A 22424-nucleotide genomic window follows, 5' to 3' on the forward strand; every position below is an offset into this window, starting at 1 on the left:
TGAAGCATTCTTAGCTGGTAAAACTGTTCTTAAAATATTCACATCAATTATAGATTGAAAAGTGTCTGCCAAGAGGGTTAAAATCCATACACAATATTAAACAAAACTAGGCAGTTCACCTTCCATATACTTGTTATAGTAAAGGGGGTATTATTTTTTTTTACACTTTGGAAAAATATGCAGTTTGTTTTATTCAAAAATAGACTAAATTTTGAAGATGTAGTACTTTAGTGGTACTAAAGTTCCCAATTTTTAATTTTTTATTTATTTTGGAGGGATTGTTTTTAGAGGCCACACCCAGCGATGCTCAGGGCTTATTCCTGGCTCTGCCCTTGGGGATCACTCTTGGCAGGACTCTGGAACCCTGTACTATACTGCTGTTCAAACCCAGTCAGCCACATTTCAGGCAAGTGCCTTCCCTGCAGTACTATTTCTTTGGCACCCAGTTCCCAGTTTTTCAAGACGTTAAAAATAGTATCAAAGTAGGGCCTGGAGAGATAGCACAATGGCGATTGCCTTGCAAGCAGCAGATCCAGTACCAAAGGTGGTTGGTTTGAATCCCGGTGTCCCATATGGTCCCCCTGCCTGCCAGGAGCTATTTCTGAGCAGACAGCCAGGAGTAACCCCTGAGCAATGCCGGGTATGGCCCAAAAACCAAAAAAAAAAAAAAAAATCAAAGTAATTAATTATCCTCTTGGTTCTTAGTGGTGAAGAATACTACTGACAAATTTGAACAAGTTTCTGAATTTTTCTGTCCTAAGAAAGACTCCCTGCTGGAAAATGGGAACTTACCTGTTGTGCTTACTCAAAATCACAGATTGAGAGTATCATTAGCAGAGTTCTAGTAGCCACAGTTATGAGCAATTGAGCGATATTTGTTTTATCAGTTGTTAAGTTAGCCTAAATCCATTGCTCAGGAAAAACTTATATATACTGGAAATCTAAATTATGTTTTGAATTATAGGCATTATCTAATTATGCAAATATCAGATGACACTTTATTTTACTTGGGTTTTTTTAAATGACTTCTAATTGTGTTTTAATTGTGTTCATTATAAAGTTATATAGAGTTGATTACAGGTCCTAAATTGTAATTAAACTTTTACTATTTCAGGTTTGAAATATCTCCATTCAGCTGGCATTTTACATCGAGACATTAAGCCAGGGAATCTCCTTGTGAACAGCAACTGTGTTCTGAAGGTAGGCTTCAGATTATTTAAACATTGGAGAAAAAATTAAAATGTCACAGCAGGTGTAAGAACATGTCTTGTTGAGGCCGGAGTGACAGCACAGCAGATAGGGTGTTTGCTTTGCACGTGGTTAGCACGAGTTTGGTTCCTGTCAGCCCATATGGTCCGCCAAGCCGGTCAGGATGATTTTTAAGTGCAGAGCCAGGAGTAACCTCTGAGTGCTGCCAGTGTGGCCCAGAACCCCCACCCCACCCCCCAAAAAAAATCATGTCTTGTGAAAGGCGTTTATAATTTCATCACTTGACCAGTTTTTTCTAGCAATATTAGTAATCATTGTCATGTAACTGATTAGTAGTCTCCATTCAAACTGTTTGCCATTTTGCATATTTTGAGAACATTAAAATTGGTATTACAATGTGATAATAAAGAATAGATTCTATTATCAAAGAAAGTGTACATTTAAATAGATATTAGACTAATTAGACTAGTAAGCCTCTGTTTACATGGGAATAATATATGGCTTTTAAAATGCTTTGTCTATGGGACCAGAGGGATAGCATAACTGGTCAGGTGCTGGGCTGACTGGGGCAGGGCATTTGCCTTGCATGCAACTGACCCAGATTTGATCCCCACCATTCCATTTGGTCCCCTGAGCCTACTAGGAGTGATTTCTGAGTCAGAGCCAAGAGTAATCCCTGAACATCACTGGATGTGGGCCCAAAACAAACAACACTTTTGGGGTTTTTTTTTGGGGGGGGGTCATACCCAGCGGCGCTCAGGGTTACTCCTGTCTCTGCACTCAGAAATTACTCCTGCCAGGTACTGGGAACCATATGGGATGCCAGAATTCTAACCACCTTCCGTCCTGTATTGGTTGCATGCAAGGCAAACGCGCTACTGCTGTTCTATTTTATTTTTCCTTTTAATTGTAATTTAGTAACATGTTTGCAGTAACATTAATATTTATAATTTTGATGCACATCTCCCAACCAACTTTTTACATTTTGGGTGGAGGAGCTTTGAGTCACACCTGGCATTGCTTGGAGAACCATATGTACATAGCACCCATAATCAAACTGAGGTGACTCTGGGGCCGGGAAGGTGCCGCTACAGGTAAGGTGTCTGCCTTGCAAGCGCATAGCCAGGAGTAACTCCTGAGCGTCAAACAGGTGTGGCCCCAAAACAAAACAAAAAACTGAGGTGACTCTATTCGAGACACCTTAACCCCCCTTGGTCCCAGACTTTTGTTTTTCTTCTTTATTTGAACATCTTTTTTTTTTTTTTTTTTTTTTTTGGTTTTTGGTCCACACCTGGCAGTGCTCAGGGGTTACTCCTGGCTGTCTGCTCAGAAATAGCTCCTGGCAGGCACGGGGGACCATATGGGACACCGTGATTTGAACCAACCACCTTTGGTCCTGGATCGTCTGCTTGCATGGCAGACGCCGCTGTGCTATCTCTCCGGGCCCTATTTGAACATCTTGATTACATAAATGATTGTGATTAGGTTTCAGTCATGTAAAGAACACCCCCTTCACCAGTGCAACATTCCCACCACCAATGTCCCAAATCTCCCTCCATCCCACCCCACCCCCAGCCCCAGACTTTTTACTTTTTTGATGAGAGGGGTGTTGGGCCATGCCTAGCAGTGTTCAGGCACTACTCCTGGTTCTGTATTCCTGGAATATTATAAGTGGTGCTCAGGGAACCATATATGGTTCCAGGGATCAAACCTCAGCCTTTTTTAATTTTTGGTTTGGGGCTATACCCAGAGATACTCAAGGGTTACTCCTCCTGGCTCTGTACTTAGCAATTACTCCTGACAGTGCTTAAGGACCATATGGGATGCCAGGGATTGAAACCTGGTCAGCTGCATTGCAAGGCAATACCCTCCAAGTTTTACTATCACTCCAGCCCTGCAACTTTTTAATTTTTAAAGAGATCTTCAGTCTGTTCCTCTAATCCATATTAATTAGTTTAGGGCACATCTCTAATTCATATTAATTTATTTTAGGACACATCCAGCCCTGCTTAGGGCTCTTTCCTGGCCTCTGATCAAGGGTCATTCTTGGCAGTAATCAGGGCACCATATGCCTTATCCACTGTACTGTCTCTGTCCCATTATTTTTTTTTTTTTACTAAAACCTTATAGTCAGGAATTCTTTGTCCTGTTTATAACAAATCAGTTGCGTGACAATTTAAGACTTATTTGTGTTTCTGAGTGGAAGACTGTACACAAAAGCATTTTGTTTAGAATGTTGCACTTGATGACATTAACTGCTTGAGGTTTCTATTTATTTTCTGTTGCTTTTCTTTATTTTTTTTCTTTCAGTTTTTGAGTCGTATATATCCAGCAATTCTTTTCAAATATACAAATTCACGTAAAATACAAAATTTCTTTTAAATTAGTATCCTTTCGTGAGCCAGGAAGATAAGTACAGCATGAACTTATACATGGCTAACCCAGATTCAGTTACTGATATCCCATTATTTTTTTTTGTTTTTGGGCACTTGGGTTACTTCTGGCTCTGTCCTCAGAAATGCTCCTGGCAGGCTCGGGGGACCATATGGGATGATGGAATCAGGAATTGAACCCAGGTCAGTCCCGGGTCTGCTGCATGCAAGGCAAATGCCCTACCGCTGTGCTATCACTCTGACTCCTGGTATCCCATTTTTTTTTTCTCCCCCCCGCCATCCCATTCGTATTGTGAATATATTTTTTTCTTTTAAGAACAAGATAATATTGGGCCGGGTGGTGGCGCTAGAGGTAAGGTGCCTGCCTTGCCTGCGCTAGCCTTGGATGGACCTCGGTTCGATCCCCCGGCATCCCATATGGTCCCCCAAGCCAGGAGCGACTTCTGAGCGCATAGCCAGGAGTAACCCCTGAGCGTCATTGGGTGTGGCCCAGAAACCAAAAAAAAATAATAATAAAAATAATAAAAAAATAAAAGAACAAGATAATTTTGTGAAAAATCTCAACAGATCAGTTAAGCTCACTTCATGTTTACCTGGTCTATTAGGCAAATTGCTACAGATAACTCAAAATCACAGCTGTTTTTTAAGAAAATGGAATTTTCTTTGTAATAGTAAATTTTGTTAGTTCTGGTGTTGTATTTTTAGGGCTGAGCATTTTCTTTATTTTTTAGTTTTTCGGCCACACCCAGTGCCGCTCAGGGGTTATTCCTGGCTCTGCACTCAGAAAATGCTCCTGGCATGCTCTGGGACTATATGGGATGCTGGGAATCGAACCTGGGTCAGTTCTGGGTTAGCTGCATGCAAGACAAATGCCCTACCACCGTGCTATTGCTCCAGCCTCAGCATTTTCTTTATAACAAAATTTTGTTAGTGTTTTGCTTTGTTTTGTTTTCAGGGCTGGGGCATAGTTTATTTCCCATATCCTAGGGATGCTCTGCTCATCTCTGCTTGAGGGCCTCTAGAGCAGTTTTCATGATCAAACTCAGAGTCTTGCACATACTAAGCATGTATTTCCCCTGTCTCTTTTTTTTAAGTGCATCAAATAGGCAAAAAGTAAATTGAACTTTCTTTCTCTTTGTTTTGTTTAAAAGTATCCTAAAAGTTGTAGCCAAATAATAGAATCTTTTTTTTTTTTTTTTTTTGGTTTTTGGGCCACACCCGGCGGTGCTCAGGGGTTACTCCTGGCTGTCTGCTCAGAAATAGCTGCTGGCAGGCACAGGGGACCATATGGGACACCGGGATTCGAACCAACCACCTTAGGTCCTGGATCGACTGCTTGCAAGGCTAGCACCGCTGTGCTATCTCTCCGGGCCCCAAATAATAGAATCTTAAAATATGTACATATTTGAGCATTGGACTTAGCAGATTTGAGCAACAATTTATTCTTTTGTATTTTTATCTGTATGACCTTGGAAGTTTTGTGGGTTAGTTTAGTAGGGGCTCCTAGGACCAATTACTAGTGTTGCTCAGGATACTAGGCAATACAAGACATGTACTCTATCACTTAATTTATCTCTCTGGCCTTAACTAGCCCTTTTGTTTGTTTAAGTATTCAAAATTTTGATTGCGTACTGCTGACTCCCATCTACAAAAACAAATCCAGTTGATGAAACCAGATATAGTGGATTTGAGACAGAAAGAAAGGCATGACAAAAATTAAGGGTAACTAGGATCCACCAGAATTGATCCCTGAGGAAAGAGTAAAGAATAAGCCCTGAGGGGCCAGAATGGTTGTACGCGGCTGACCTAGGACAGACCAAGGTTCAATCCCCTGCCATCCCATACAGTCCCTCAAGCCAGGATTTCTGAATGCATAGCCAGGAGTAACCCCTGAGCATCACCGAGTGTGTGTGGCCCAAAAACCAAAAAAACGAAACAAAACAAAAAAAGACCGAAGAGATAGCATGGAGATAGGTTGTTTGCCTTGCATGCAGAAGAACGGTGGTTCATATCCTGGCATCCCATATGTTCTGCCGAGCCTGCCAGGAGCGATTTCTGAGTGTAGAGCCAAGAGGAACCCCTGAGCACTGCCGGGTGTGACCCAAAAGCCAAAAAAATATATGTATATTTTTTATAGGTAGGGCTTTTGCCTTGCACGCACTGATCTAGGACAGACCGCAGTTCGATCTCCCAGTGTCCTATATGGTTCTCCAAGCCAGGAGTGATTTCTGAGCATATAGCCAAGAGTAACCACTGAGCGTCACCTTGTGTGGCCCAAAAACAAACTAACAAAAATAGATATAGCTTGGCTTCTACATTAAACCTGTTTCTTTAGTCACCAATTGAAAACAGAAAAAAGATGAGAAGAATAGTCTTAAGATACATCATTTTATAGGATTAGAGTGATACCACAGCAGTAGGGTGTTTGCCTTGCACACGGCCGACCTGAGATAACCCAGGTTCAATTCCCATCATCTTATATGGTCTCCAAAGCCTGCCAGGAGCAATTTCTGAGCACAGTGCCAGGAGTCACCCCTGAGCGCCACTGGGTGTGATCCAAGCCCTTCCCAATAAAGTGCTGAAAATCCTACAAAAAAAAAGATACCATTTTATATGGAACTGTGGAAGTTTGAGACTTTTTCCCTCCTCTAACTCAAAATCAAATTCTGGGGCTATTATTCAGTAATAGAGCCTGGCATATGTGGCATCCTAAATTCAATTTCTTGCACTACAAAGAATAAATATGGGGCAGGAGAGATAGCACAGCGGTAGGGCATTTGCCTTGCAAGCAGCCAATCCAGGTCAGATGGTGGTTTGAATCCGGGCATCCCATATGGTCCTCCAGGAACGATTTCTGAGCACAGAGCCAGGAGTAACCACTGAGCGCCCCTGGGTATGACCCAAAAACCAAAAAAAAAAAAAAAAAACAAAGAATAAATAAACTTTGTGTGCTTGATAATACTTTGATAATCTTTTCTATTTAGATTTGTGATTTTGGATTGGCCAGAGTGGAAGAATTAGATGAATCTCGTCATATGACTCAGGAAGTTGTTACTCAGTATTATCGGGCTCCAGAAATCCTGATGGGCAGCCGTCATTACAGCAATGCTATTGACATCTGGTCAGTTGGATGTATTTTTGCAGAACTGCTTGGACGAAGAATACTGTTTCAAGCACAGAGTCCCATTCAGCAGGTATGATTCCACTTGAACTTGAGCAGTTTTCAGTTCTCTTACAGATTTAAAGGAAACCTCTTCTTTGCACATGCAGTTGGACTATTCATTGTAGATTTAAATTGCTTTTAGCAGATTTAGGTTCACTAAAAATTCAGAAAATTAAAAAGTGAAAAGATTACAGAGATTCAGTGCCGGAGAGATAGCATGAAGGTAGGCATTTGCCTTGTATGCAGAAGGACGGTGGTTCGAATCACGGCATCCCATATGGTCCTCCAAGCCTGCCAGGAGCAATTTCTGAGCGTAGAGCCCGTAGTAACCCCTGAGCACTGCTGGGTGTGACCCCCCCCCCCCCAAAGAATAACGTTTACAGAGATTCATTTTGTGCATCTCAAGCCTAAAATATGGAGAGTTGGTTTTACTACATGCACTGATGCTCTTAACAGCAGATTGATGGAACAAATTGAAATCGGTATAACCTTCAGTTCTTAGTTTGTCTAACTAAAGGGTCTGATAAGAAAATGAATTTGGTTATTAGTTGTGGTGTAGAATACCAAAAATCAAACTCAGAACCCCATGATCTACTGCTGAGCTATATCCTTAGCCCCAAGATTATAAATTTAATTTGTTAGTGTTGTGGTGGGGCTTCTTGGCTAGAAGAAATCTGTGAGGCTACAGAGTGAGGCGGAGTGGCTATGCTCATCTCTAGGTGATTAGCCTGATTCTCAGTAGCCCTTTTGATTCCAAAAGCTATCCATCTTCACTGCAGCTGCTTGTCTTTGCTCTTGCCTGTCTTAAGGCCACACTTCTGTCTGTGTGCAGGAACCTTAGTTGAAAATGCAGGCTGGACCGGAGGCCCTACCTGAATTGCCAGAGAAGCAGGACTGTGCTGGGTGAGAGTATGTCCAAAAGAATGGCTCCCAGGTCTCATAGCTAAGACTTGCTGGTTGGCTGATTGTAGTGGTATTATAGCCATGCTGCCGCCTCTACCACATCACAGGACCCTGCCTAGCTTCGCTGCACTCTGTACATGGCTCAGTTGCACTCTAATACCCAAATCTCCAAGGTTGGCCATGTGGTTGGACCTGTACTGCTCTCCAAAGCTCCAGCTTCATTCCCTCCATGCCTTAGCTGCACTTTTTTAATGTCAGCATCCTGCAAGCTTGGCCTTTCGATGGACCTGGTTGGCTCTCCAGAGCTCTAGCCCACCAGGACAAAGTTGAGACAACATTAGGGTGCCACTCACTGCGGCATTGCCATTTTTCTTCAGCAGTCTCCCTGGGAGCTTGATTTTTGATCCAGTGATGGCTGCTGTTTCCAGCTGAGATAATAAATTTTTAATGTTCGTCTTTAAACTGAAACATTTGGAAAGAAGCATTTCTAGCTTTTATTATTTAGCTAAACTTAAATATGGCAAGGATTGTGATACACTAGTTAAAGTGTAGCAACAGGAAATTGTGTGTGTGTGTGTGTGTGTATGTGTGTGTGTGTGTTTATAGGGGGGCGGTCAACACCTAGCAATGCTCAGGGCTTACTCCTGGCTCTCTGCTTAAAAATACTCCTGGTTGGGCCGGAGAGATAGCATGGAGGTTATAAGGTGTTTGCCTTTCATGCAGAAGGTCATCAGTTCGAATCCGGCTTCCCATATAGTCCCCCATGCCTGCCAGGAGCAATTTCTGAGCATGGAGCCAGGGGTTTCCCCTGAGCACTGCCGGGTGTGACCCAAAAACCACACACACACACACACAAAACTCCTGGTGGGACTTGACGGAGCATGTGGAATTGTGGGAGTCACAGGTCAGCCACATATAAGACTCTACCTGCTGTGCTGTCACTATAACCCCTCCCATCAGTCATTCTTAACCACTTAGGAGTCAAATACATACCCTACAGTGTTAGAGATTACCTGGTCCACTCTAGCAATGCTGGGGTCTTGAGGCTGTAACCAGCAATGCTTGCGGAACCATGTACCATGGACCAAATTAGGGATAGCTGTGTGCAAGGCATGTGTCTTAACCTCTTTATTATAACTATGGCCCCTCATGATACTTTTAACTATTTGCCTTTATATTAATATTTTTCTTTGCATATTTTCTTAATCTTTTTTTTGGTTTTTATTTTGGGCTGCATCTGATTCAGTACTCAGGAATCACTTCTGATGTGCTCGTGCAGCCATATGCAGTGCTGATAATTGAACCAAGGTACACCACATGCATGACAAGCACCTTACCCCTATATTATCTCCCCAGCTCTAGGATGATTTTTAAGTAACTTTTATTTATAAATTTTAACAATATTCTTTATGTGAAAATAAGGCAGCAATGATGAGCTCTACTAGAATCAGATTGATTCATATTGAGCCTTGCCACTATCTCTGAGAATTGTGCAGGTTAAATGAAGTAGCAGGGCTAAATAAAACGCCTACAACATAGTAAGCACATCACACATGTTCACAGCATGGTGGTACTAGTGTTCCAGGATGCTAATGCAGCAAGTAGTAAGTAAGACAGGACTTTCACATGAGCCAGAAAACTATTAAGTATAAATTTATTATTTTTTACTATTAATTTTATACTACTTTATACTATTTTGGGGGGGGGTCACACCCAGCAACGCTCAGGGGTTACTCCTGGCTCTACGCTCAGAAATCACCCCTGGCAGGCATGGGGGACCATATGGGATGCCGGGATTCAAACCACCGACCTTCTGCATGCAAGGCAAACACTTTACCTCCAGGCTATCTCTTCAGCCCCAAACTATTTTATACTATTAATAATACATTCTCTGAAGAAAAATACTTCAGACTAGGTATAAAGAATGATGACGGTAAAAATAAAAATAAAAAATAATTAAAAAAAATAAGAATGATGATGGAACAGAATAATGCAGAAGTCTTTGAGGATTACATTTAAGTAGTGGCCCACACAAAATGAAGGAATCAGTATGCTGAGTAAAAGTATCTAGGAAAAGGAACGACCCATTGCAGTAAGACCTCTTAAGCATGTTGGAGGGATGACAGAGTATGTAGGATTAGAAGCCTGAAAATATGAACCTGTAAAGGACTTTGTAGCATATCCTGCACAGAGTGTGATGGAAGACTGGAGAGACAGTAGAGGGTTAAGGAGTATGCATTGTACCTAGCAACCTTGATTCAGTCCCCCTAAGCACTGCCTGAAGGAACCCCTGAGCATAGAGCCAGGAGTTATCCCTACAACCTGAAAATTAGTCTTATAGGGGCCGGGAAGGTGGCGTTAGAGGTAAGGTGTCTGCCTTGCAAGCGCTAGCCAAGGAAGGACTACTGTTCGATCCCCTGGCGTCCCATATGGTCCCCCCCAAGCCAGGGGCGATTTCTGAGCGCACAGCCAGGAGTAACCCCTGAGCGTCAAACGGGTGTGGCCCAAAAACCAAAAAAAAAGAAAAAGAAAAGAAAAGAAAATTAGTCTTATCTAAAAGTCATAGGAGTGAGGATCCAAAGACATGGTACAGGCATCAAAGGCACTTTCATGTAGGTGACCCCAGTTTGATCCCCAGTATTACAGATGGTTCCTTGCTTTGGTAGGAGTGACCCCAAAGCATAGACCCCAGGAGTAACTTCTTCACATTAATTTGTTTTGTTTTGTTTTGGGTTTTGGTTTTTGGTTCACATTACTTTGTGTGGCCCCAAACCCTCAAGATAATTAGGATAAATAGACAGAGGATATAAAGGTTTTGAGCAACAAAGTGTTATGGAAGGGGCCAGAGAAATAGTATAGTGACACAATGACTGCCTTGCATACAAAATCAAATTGAATTCAATCTCCAGTCCCCAAAGCCTGCCAAGAGTGTCTCCTGAGTACAGAGCTAGGAATAACCCCTGAGCACTACCATGTATAGTCCGAAACAAACCATTACTCCTGCACTCAGAAATAACTCCTGGGAGTCTTGGGGGACCATATGGGATGCCAGGGATCAAACCAGGGTTGGTCCTGAGTCGGCTTCTTGCAAGGCAAATACCCTACTGCTCTAGCCTGAGTGATCACTTTTAAAGTTTAAAGATCATTCTGTACTTTGGTAAATAATGCATACAGTTAACAGAAATCATTTATGATCTTGGTAATTAACCGATACATAAGAAATTATATATGCTATTATCATTATCAACATTTAAATTTATTTCTTGAGCCAGAGTGATAGCATTGCATATGGCCAACCTGGGTTTGATCCCCAGCATTCCTGTGGTCCCCTAAGCCTGTTGGATTCCAGAGCACAGAACCAGGAGTAAGCCTGAGCATCACCGAGTATGGCCCAAAAACAAAATGAAACTAAGCCAAAAAAATAAATAAATTTGTTTCTCTAATGTACATTCAATTTTTTTCTGTAGTTTACACCTTAAAACTTGATAACCAGGTAGTGTATACTAATGTTGAGCACAAGATACATTTATTACTGTCTATTACCAGTATCTGCTATTTACTATTCAGCTTTTTCAGATAGTTTAAAAGACTTACTCCTTCGATAGCTCAGTTGGCAGAGTGGAGGACTGTAGTAAAACACTTGCCTATAAGGAAAGCATCATATTTGAATTTATGGAAACTGCCCTACAGAAAAAGTTAAGCAAAAATTAAGGTAGTGTTCAAATCCTTGTTACTGATGTAAAGAATATATAAAGGAAAGTTAAAAAGATGTAGAATTCAGGTATCTCATTTCTAGAGAGAAATATATAGGACTTGAGATTGCCAGTCTGGCATAGCCTCCAAGGAGAACTCATATATGTCTGTTACTAGCATATTTGAAAGCAAGAAATAAAGACCTCAGGGCCCGGAGAGATAGCACAGCGGTGTTTGCCTTGCAAGCAGCCGATCCAGGACCAAAGGTGGTTGGTTCGAATCCCGATGTCCCATATGGTCCCCCGTGCCTGCCAGGAGCTATTTCTGAGCAGACAGCCAGGAGTAACCCCTGGGCACCGCCGGGTGTGCCAAAACCAAAACCAAAAACAAACAAAAAAAGAAATAAAGACTTCAAATGGGAGGAACTTGTATTTTTTAATGGAAGCAGTTTTCTTTGTTGCATTTTCTCTCAGTATCTTTGAGATACGACATACTATAGTATAAGCAAACTTCATAAAAATGTTTCTTATTTATGGATCTGTACTTTCTTAGACAACTTTCTGAAATGTTTTTTTTTTCTCTTTTTTAAAAAAAAAATATGGAACGCTTCACGAATTTGCGTGTCATTCTTGCGCAGGGGCCATGCTAATCTTCTCTGTATCGTTCCAATTTTAGTATATGTGCTGCCGAAGCGAGCACAACTTTCTGAAATGTTTTTTTGTTTTATTTATGAACTAATACTTCTTGCTTTCTATAGTTGTTAAAAGTCCAAAAGTATCACCAACAGCTGGAGTGATAGGGCAGCAGGTAGAACACTTGCTTTTTGCATATGTTTAACACAGATTTGATAATGGCATCCCATATGATTCCCCCAAGCACTGTCAGTAATTCCTGAGTACAGAGCCAGGAGGAACTCCTGAGCATCACCAGGTTTGACCCCCAAAAAACCAAAATAAAGTATCAACAACTACTTTTCTAAAGAATCTATCTTGACCATTATACTGGAGGGTGCTGATAATATTGATGATTTAGATTAGGACTTCTTAAACTTTTTTCACTACAGACTCCATTTTGTTAAAATGTGATTTTGTGCATATAAATATATAAAGCAGGTATATTAATGAAACATTTACTTTTATTTTGGGGGAGGGGTTGGGCCACAACAGTGGTGCTCAGGGGTTACTCCTAGCTCTGAGCTCAGAAATTGCCCCTGGCAAGTTCAGGGGACCATATGGGATGCTGGGAATTGAACCCAGTCTGTCCAGGTTCGGCTGTTGCAAGGCGAATGCTCTACCATTGTACTATCACTCGGGCTTTTAAACATTATTTTTAAGAACCTGAGCACTGCCAGATGTGGAGAGGAGATAAAAAAGAAGTTTTTGTTCTGGAGTAAATCCAAATGAACTGCTTTTACTAATTAGTTTATAAGATTAGAACAAATGTGGGGCTGGAGAGATAGCATGGAGGTAATGTGTTTGCCTTTTATGCAGAAGGATGGTGGTTTGAATCCCTGCATCCCATATGGTCCCCTGTGTCTGCCAGGGGCGATTTCTGAGCACAGAGCCAGGAGTAATCCCTGAGTGGCTTGGGGTACCATATGGGATGTTGGAAGATTGAACCACACTTTATCCTGGGTCAGCTGCGAGCAAGGCAAATGCCCTACCACTGTGCAATCGCTCCAGCCCCTAGAACAAATGTAATTCTATAAAAAATTGCTAAGGTACTTATCTAAAAGTGCTTATCTAAAAAGACTTATCTGGGGCTGGAGCACGGTAGGGCCTTTGACTTGCACATGGCTGACCCAGGACGGACCTGGGTTCAATCCCCAGCGTCCCTTATGGTCCCCCGAGCCAGGAGCAATTTCTGAGCTCATACCAGGAATAACTCCTGAGCGTCACCAGGTATGGCCCTCCCACCCATCCCCCCAAAAAGACATTTGTACAAGGATATTTATTGTTCTTGTTATACCCATCTAGTCAAATCTGATCAGTGCAGTGTCCTGGTTTTCTAATTGCCAGTTTCCTGTCATTTTAAGAGATTTCTAGCATATTTAATATGTGAAGGGTGGCTTCTGACCCAAACATTGATAGCTTTCAATTTAGTTATCAGTGTTCTGAGAGTATTACCAAGTCACTGCTTTCTGATTTGTGAATTAACTCCATAATGAACCTAAATCCTTGCAAAGATCACAGATGCTATACTGTCTAGACACCAGACAGGTATAGACTTATTTGTTTTATGTGGTTTCCTAATAAACTTCAGTTTTTGGGTCACACGCAGCAATGCTTAGGGGTTTCTCCTGGCTCTGCCCTCAGGAATTACTCCAAGTGGTGCTCAGGAGACCATATGGCATGCCTGGGATCAAACCCAGAACAGGCACCTGCAAAGCAAACACCCTACCCACTGCACGATCTCTTTGGCTCCAGATTCTTAAAAACATTATTCAGGATTTTTTTCCTGTACTTCCCCAAATGAAAATAAGGGATCTCACTTATCAGGTAATCTGAAATTTTGTTTTGTTGTTATTTTTGTGTTTTGGGGAGGTTGTTTGTTTTGCAATGGTATGTATTTTTTGTTTTTCAGAATTGGAGCTCATCTCTAAGACTGGTTTAAGAGTAATAAGAGTTGTTTTCTTGAATTTACTGTTTTGTGTATTTTATGTTGCCTTGTAGTTGGATTTGATCACGGATCTCTTGGGCACACCATCACTGGAAGCAATGAGGACAGCTTGTGAAGGCGCTAAGGCACACATACTCAGGGGTCCTCATAAACAGGTAAAAGGAGGGGAGGATCTATATCTGGGGACCATCTCTTTAGTCAGGATTTCCTCAACAGAGAATATTTAAACAAAAACATGACTTGTCAGTTCTAGTAATATTTTTCATGTCATAGCTATACATAAGAAAATTTTAGAGGCCAGAGAGATAGCACAGCGGTAGGGCATTTGCCTTGCACACAGCCAATCCAGGACAGATGGTGGTTCGAATCCTGGCATCCCATATGGTCCCTCGTGCCTGCCAGGAGCGATTTCTGAGCACAGAGCCAGGAGTGGCCCCTGAGCGCCACTAGAAATGACCCAAAAACAAAACAAAAAAAAAAAAAAAGAAAGAAAAAGAAAAGGTTAGATATTTATCAAAATAAATAAAATCCCCATATGAGGGGCAGAAAATAAATATTTGGGGAATGGGTCCCCACCAGTGCTCAGAACTTACTCCTGGTTCTGTGCTCAGTATACACTCCTGGTGGGCTTGGAGAACCATATGGAATGCCAGGGATCAAACCCAATCAGTTGTGCACAATGTTTCTGGCCCCGGAATGTATTTTTTAAAATTCATCAATGAACCTTGGTGTTTTTGAAGTGAGAAAAATTAATGGAGGTGCAACTTTAGTCTCAGTGCTATAGCACAGTTCCATGTAAATGTCTGGGGCTAGTGGGTAGAGCATTTACCTTCCATGCAGCTGACCCAGGTTTGAATTCAGGCACCCCATGTGGTTCTTGATCCCCCACCATGAGCAACCAGCCATGACACTGCTGAGAAAGACAGGATGATCCTTTCTCCTCCCTTTTGACTTAGCAGCACTTTATAGATGCATGTTTTTAAACTCCTTTGGACAGAATAGTTTAATGATGTGAAGAGTAAAAGGAATACAACAAAATGAAACAGAAGAGAGAAAGCTTGGAAAGTATAGTGAAGTTTTCCTGGGTGCTGACCTGATATTTTTTGTTGTTTTATTTGTTTTGTGTGAAGCCTCACCCAATAGTGATTAGGGATTGTTTCTGGCCCTGAGTTTAGGAACCACTCCTAGTGGTGCTCAAGGACAAGGTGCGTGCAAAGCAAGCACCTTACCCACCATTCTGTCTTGATGGTTGTTCCTTTTCTTGTTTCTTTTAAATTGAGTTCAATTTGATTATTGCTTAAATTGATTGTTGGTCGTTAATTGACTGAACAAATGCCAGACAGAATTTGATATATCTCTTAAATTAGCAGCTGGCATTCTCATTGTAATTCTTTGTAATTCTAGTGGGTAAAGTATGTGATCTAAAATCAGCCTGAATAACAAAGGATATGTAGATGCTATAGTCCTCTTGCATCCCACCCACATCAAACCCACAGAGCCTGGAAGAGCCCCTGAGCACCACCAGGGGTGCACAATCCTCCCCACACCTACAAAAGAAGGAAGTATACAGTGCCTATTTTATACTGAAATTAACCTAAGCCTTATTTTTTAATGTATTTGTGGAGGTGTTTCTTTCAGATAAAATTAGGTGTTGTTTTTTTAAATCTAAAATAGCCTTACATCTAGTCATTTGGTTTTTTTCAATAAGTTCCCCTCTCATATCCAGTCCTTCATCTTAGAAATTTTGCCTTCTAATTTGATTTTCATCCTCCATCTAGGATAGAGCTTTGGAACTGTTTGTTTACATATCATTTTTGCCCACCAGAGAGAGATCTTACTTGGGGCTGGAGAGACAGCGCAGCAGGTAGGGCATTTGCCTTTTGTGTGGCCAACCTGGGTTCAGCCCCAGCACCCCATATAGTCCCTTGAGCATGGCCAGGAGTAAGCCTTGAGCATAGCTGGTTGTGGCCTAAAAACAAAACAGAGGTTTTATTTTTGTTGCAGAACACCTAGCCCAACATTTGTTGTGTTAGGTAATTAGCAATAGTATTGATAGGTAGGCAAGCCTGTGCTTGTACAGTCTCCTAGATGAGTGTTCAAATGACTTAACCAGGACTGTAATGAAACCATTAGAGCTGGAACCTGTGTCTTTTAATAGTCCAGTATTCTATTTCCTGAACTTTTTCATAAAAAAGGATGAAGGTAGTTTCAGTTGAATTTTTGTTATTTTTTTATTGTTTTTGGGGGCAACATCTGGTGATGCTCAGGAGTTATTCCTACCTTTGCACTCAGGAATTACTCCTCTAAGTGCTTGGGGGACCATATGGAGTGCCGGGGAATGAACCTGTTTTGGCCACATGCAAGACATGTACCTTACCTGCTGTACTATCTCTGTAGCCTGAGGATGGATACACTTGGAAAATGGAAAGAAAGCAAGTACTTATGAGGGCCCAGGAAATAACACAGGGCACAGGAGTTCAATCAATCTCCAGATCCATAAATTCCAGCTCTGCCACATTTGGTCCTGGTGACCATCAGCACTACATTCTCCAATCTTGTCAAAGTATCTAGCCCAGTTTGTTGTCCAAGTATTGCTAGGAGTGGCCTATAAACACCCCCTCTCCAGCACTTGGATGAGAGTAGTTACTTATTGTGAGATACTTTGGTCTTAAGAATTAACTGGAATTAGGAGCCAGAGCAATAGCACTGTGGGTAGGGTCTTTGCCTTGCACGCGGCTGGCCTGGGTTCTATCCTGGGCATCCCATATGGTTCCCCACGCCTACCAGGAGTGATAGCATGGAGCCAGGAGTAACCACTGAGTGTCACTGGGTGTGGCCCAAAACAAAGAAAAAAAAATAATTTAACTGAAATTTGACTGCCAAGATAACAGCTTTTCAGAGTTAAATCAAGAGTTGAGACTGGCCGGAGATAGCACAGCGGGTAGGGCGTTTTCCTTGCAGTGGTTGACCCAGGAAGGACCTGGGTTTGATTCCCAGCATCCCATATGGTCCCCCGAACCTGCCAGGAGCGATTTCTGAGCACAGAGGCTAGAGTAACCTCTGAGTGCCTCCGGGTGTGGCCTAAAAACTACTTAAAAAGGGGAGGGGGCGGTGCCGAGCGCTAGAGGTAAGGTGCCTGCCTTGCCTGTGCTAGCCTAGGAAGGACCTCGGTTCGATCCCCTGGCATCCCATATGGTCCCCCAAGCCAGGAGCGACTTCTGAGCACATAGCCAGGAGTAACCCCTGAGCGTCACCGGGTGTGGCCCCAAAACAAAACAAAACAAAACAAACAAACACAAAAAAAAAAGGAATTGGAACCAGAGAGAGAATGCAGGGGCATAGTGCTTGCCTGTACATGACTGATCCCAGGTCAGTCTCTGGCACCACATATGGGTTCCTGAGCACCTTCATGAGTGACCTCAGAGCACCATTGGGTGTGACCCACCTACCAATTAGAATATTTCTGATTTATCAAATGGTCTCACTATAAAAATTTTGTAGGGGTCAAGGATGCTTAAAGGTCTGGAACTCATGTCTTATATTCACCTACTCACAACAGTAGCACCACAATGCCAGGCCAACAGTGTCAAAACTGTTTTAGTTTGGTTTAGTTTTGGGCCACATCCAGCAATGCTCAGGGGCTGCTTGCAGCAGTGTTCAGGGACCATGCAGTGCCTGGGATTAAACCTGGGGCTCCTGCATGTAAAGCATGCCCTCCAGCCTTTCGTCCATCTCACCAACCTGAAGGGTCTAAGAGGATTAATCATTACAATCAAGAAAACACATCAAAGTATGTCTTTAACTTTCATCATCTTTAATTCCCATGCATCTATAAGGAGAATTACTACATTGTGCTTTGAAACTGTAAATTGTCTAGCTCTGAGCTTGGGTTGCAGCATTGACTCAATAAAAGTTAACATTCTTTTTTCAAAATCTTAGGAAAGTATCTGTAAACATATAAATGCATGCACCAAGGAATAATAGGCTATTCTACAAATATCAGAATGTTGTCTGCAGATGGTGTCTCTACATAAAATACTATCCAAAGTAATCCTGTGAAGTCCTATAAAGTCTCATAGAGTTTTAGAGCCTAAGTAAATGTGAGAGATCATTAATTTTAACCTCCTTGTTTTATAAATAAGGATGCTGACAATCAGTTGATTTTATTGGAGGTGGAGGTGAAGGCAATGCTAGGAATAAACTCAGAGCCTCACGTGGTCAAGGCAGGTGCTGCATTGGTAGGAGGGGAGGCATGTAAAAGCCTGATACTATTATTTGTCACTGCTGAGTGATCTGAAACTCTGATCAAGATATACGTAAATTATTTATTAGTGATACTTGTGTGACATACAGCAATGATGGTACTGGGCAGCAAAAAAAAAGCTTTTTGAGTTCCAGGGCTTCTTAGGCTCACGTGAGTATGCCTGCCACTTATGATCGAGTAATCTGTGATAAACGCAATTAGGTGAAACCAACAAAAGCTGTGGCATATTTTCTTAGATTATGTAAATGCTTTAATGTCTTTTAGGATCAGCGTTTTAGCATCTTTGGTAATTTTGCTTATGATAGAGTTCACATGGTTATTCCTTTACACAGTTACATGTGTTTAATTTTACATGTGGCCAAGTTTTGCTGTTTTACTCCAATCAGTCGATATGTTTGGACTTCCCTTTTTTCTTATAGTCTAGGCTAATAGCTCTATTTATAGGATCAGCCTTTCATTTTTTTTTTGTAGGCTCTTTTATACTTTGACCTACAGTTGGTATCATGCAGTAGAAAATATGCTATTGAAAGTAGTGACAGATGTTGCTGTTGAAGACTGATTAATGAGGGGAATACTTGAGTTTAAACTTCTGTGCACACATCTTTTCAACTGGTACTTGTCATAAATTGGCTGCATTCCACAACCACTTATATAAAGACTGACACATTTGAAATTTTTTTTTTTACAGCCATCTCTTCCTGTACTTTACACCCTGTCTAGCCAGGCTACACATGAAGCTGTTCATCTCCTTTGCAGGATGTTGGTCTTTGATCCAGTAAGTAGTATGTGTTTGTTTTAACTTTTTCTTTTTTTTAATTTTTTTCCCCGGCCACAGCCGTTTGATGCTCAGGGGTTACTACTGGCTAAGCACTCAGAAATTGCCCCTGGCTTGGGGGGACCATATGGGACGCCAGGGGATCGAATTGCTGTCCTTCCTTGGCTAGCGCTTGTAAGGCAGACACCTTACCTCTAGCGCCACCTCACTGGCTCCTATTTTAACTTCTTAATGAAATAAAAATACATATATCCTAAGTAAAACATCCTGACTTTGAATAGATAGACAATGTAAACAGTGACTCTTCAAAGGGTGAACTTAATTTCCCTCATTTTACATTTATCATAGTCATTCATTTCATAGTATCTTTATTATGAACATATAAGAAATAGTACAGGGCTTAGAGGGATAATATGGTGAGTAGGGCCTTCGCCTTGCATACAGCTGGCCCAGGTTTGATCTCCTGCACCCCATATGGTTCCCGAAGCCCCACAAGGAGTATTTTCTGCGTGTAGAGCCAGTTTGCCACCAAGTTAAGTTGAAGAAGGAAATTCAAATTCCTTGAAGTTACCTATTATGTTGCATGAAGAAATATTTATTTTGGGCTGTTGAAGTGAAAGTGTTTCCAAATGCCCTTTATAGACTTGATTCTTCTGGGATAAAGTTCAGCTCTTAGTTTATCCATTCATACAAAGAATATTGATTAGTCACACCTATGCCAATAATTTGTCAGACTCAAAAATGAAAAGCCATTTAGAAGATAAAAGTGTAAATGCTCAGAGTACAGTGAAATCACCATTACTAATACAGTAATATTAAATACAGTAGGATGGTGGAATATAAAATAACAATTTTTTAAATTTACATTAGTCTGTTCATGATGAGTAAACAGAAACTCATGATTTCAAATCTACATTGGGGGTAGGGGAGATGGCTTAAAGAAATTGCTTCTGGCAGGCTCGGGGGACCAGTGGACTGCCAGGATTCAAATCACTGTTTGTCCTTAGTCAGCTAGCTGCATGCAAGGCAAACGCCCTATGGCTGTGCTGTCTATCTCTTCGGCCCCGTACATATCTATTTTTTGCCAATATATTATTTTACCTTCTTTGAAAAATATGTATTCTTTAGCCCAAAGATATTTGTACATCTTTGTGTTATTGATGATTATTCTATAATGTATTCCTCAGAGACTAGCCTACATGTAAGAGCCAGCATTAAAATTAAATTTCCCAGAGCTGGAAAGATAGCTAAAAGGCTAGATGCATACTTTGCATGTGGGAGCCCTGGATTCAATCTCTAGCATCACCTGGTCCTCCACACTACTGGTACTGAATCCCAAGCTCCATTTGAGTATAGTCCACTGGGCTTGGAGAAATACACATGTGGCACAGTCAGTACAGGCTCAATCCCTGGCACCATATATAAATTCCAGAAATCTGTCAGGACTGATTCCTGAGCACAGAGCCAGGAGTCAATCCTGAGCATAGCTAAAAAAATTTTTGTGGGGCTGGAGTAATAGCACAGTGTGATACGGTGTTTGCCTAGCTCATGGTTGATCCAGGCCAGACCTGGTTTTATCCCTGGTGTCCCTCCCATATGGTTCCCCAAGCCAGGAGCAATTTCTGAGAGTCACCGGGCTTGGCCCAAGAATTAAAAAAAATTATTTTGTACAGATATCCAAGACTATTATTGATATTGATAAGTTTATCATGTTAACTGGTTTTTTATTTTGTTTTGGTTTTTTGGCTTTTGGGCCATACCTAATGGCAATGAGGGCATATTCCTGGCTCTGCATTCAGAAATCGCACCTGGCAGGCTTGGGGGACCATATGGGATGCCAGTGATTGAAACCGGATCTGTCCCCAATCAGCAGCATGTAAGGCAAACACCCTACTGCTGTGCTATCAGTAATTACACTAGGCCTTCACCAATTCTGACCACAAAATTAAAAAAAAAATTGGGAGATAGGGGCTAGAGCAATAGCACAGTGGGTGGGGCATTTGTCTTGCATGCAGTTGATCCGAGTTTAATCCCCAGAGTCCCATATGCTCCCCTAAGCCTGTTAGGAGTAATTTCTGAGCACAAAGCCAACGAGTAACTCCTTAGCACTGCTGTTTTTGGTCCAAAGGTCCCCCCCAAAAAATTAGGAGATAAAGATTTAAGAGAACACGCTAAATTGTTATATTATCTACTTTTTAGAAACATATTACCTAGTGTCATTAATGAAGTTTTGCTTAATGCATTAATGTTGCAATTATGCTTGGCCAGTGTTATGTCTAGCTGATTGAGTGCTTGTATTGCATGCTTCTGATTCAGGTTTGATTCCCCAACCCCACATATGGCCTCTCGACCACCACCAGGAATGATCTCTTAGCACTGCTGTGTGGCAAAAAAAATTAAAAAATGAAACGGGCTTTTTTGTAAGAACACAAACCTGAAACTTGTATAAGCTAGATTATTGTGCTGACATTATTTTTATATAAATGACCATAAAATCAGGAAGAAAACAGATGGTATTTAAAGTTTTAAAACTGTTACCTCAGAGTGAGTTTTCTAAGACATCTTGCTTAGGATTTTCACATAACCTCTTTTTCTAAATGTTATGATATTGCGGGGCTGGAGAGATAGCATGGAGGTAAGGCCTTTCATGCGGAAGGACAGTGGTTTTAATTCTGGCATCCCGTATGGTCCCCCAAGCCTGCCAGGAGCTATTTCTGAGCAAAAGAGCCAGGTCAGGACTCCTGAGTGCTGCCAGGTGTGACCCAAAAACAAAAAAAAAATTTATAATATTGGGCCAACTAAAATACATATATTGGGCCAGAGAGGTATATAGTGGGTTAAGCAACTTGTCGTGCATATAGCCAACCCAAATTCGATCACATATGATCCTCCAAACCTTGTTGGAAGTGACCTGAGTACAGAGCATAGACTAAGCTCTATCACCAAGTGTGACCTCCAAAAAATTTATCCAAAAAGTAATAAATATGATGGTTGTGCTATTTTATAAACTAAGTTGTTTCAGAGAAATATTTTTGCTTTAATCTTTATAACAAGAGACCAAGAGTGTTATTTTAAATCTATGCTCAGGGATCATTCCTGGAGAGACACAGAGGACCATGTGTAGTTTGGCTAAGGTTCTTGCTTTGTATACAGCCAACCTTGTTCAATCCTTTACATCCCAAATGTTCCCCCTAGCCTCTAGGAGTGATCTCTGAGTGTAGAGCCAGGAATAAGCCAAACTAAGCCATGAATCCCTGGTTGTTTCCCCTAAGGTAGTTACCCTCCTGGTTCCCCAGAGGTAGCCTTTGAACACTGCCAGATATGTACCCAAACACAGCATAATGAAGAGTATAGGATGTAATTAAGCACCTTAATTAGTCCTTCTAAAGGATATCATTGAAATTT

At 41.5% G+C, this 22424-nt stretch overlaps 2 protein-coding genes and 1 non-coding gene across 3 annotated transcripts in view; 1 reads left to right on the forward strand and 2 right to left on the reverse strand.

Annotated features, from left to right (window-relative positions):
- PIGS (phosphatidylinositol glycan anchor biosynthesis class S) overlaps positions 1–22424 on the reverse strand; it is a 1033024-nt gene that overhangs the window by 656095 nt on the left and 354505 nt on the right. The gene's annotated exons all lie outside the window — the stretch shown is intronic.
- The window catches only part of NLK (nemo like kinase), a 149196-nt gene that overhangs the window by 113369 nt on the left and 13403 nt on the right, over positions 1–22424 (forward strand). Inside the window, exons 5-8 of the mRNA XM_049771765.1 lie at positions 1115–1200; positions 6587–6796; positions 14034–14135; positions 18933–19019. Coding sequence (XP_049627722.1) covers positions 1115–1200; positions 6587–6796; positions 14034–14135; positions 18933–19019 — 485 coding nt within the window. The remainder of the gene's footprint in view (positions 1–1114; positions 1201–6586; positions 6797–14033; positions 14136–18932; positions 19020–22424) is intronic.
- LOC125996030 (U6 spliceosomal RNA) lies at positions 11954–12060 on the reverse strand. The gene has a single exon (XR_007491203.1). It is a non-coding gene; the product is annotated as a U6 spliceosomal RNA (small nuclear RNA).

This window comes from Suncus etruscus, chromosome 1 (assembly GCF_024139225.1).
Source record: "Suncus etruscus isolate mSunEtr1 chromosome 1, mSunEtr1.pri.cur, whole genome shotgun sequence".
Classification (NCBI taxonomy): Eukaryota; Metazoa; Chordata; class Mammalia; order Eulipotyphla; family Soricidae; genus Suncus; species Suncus etruscus.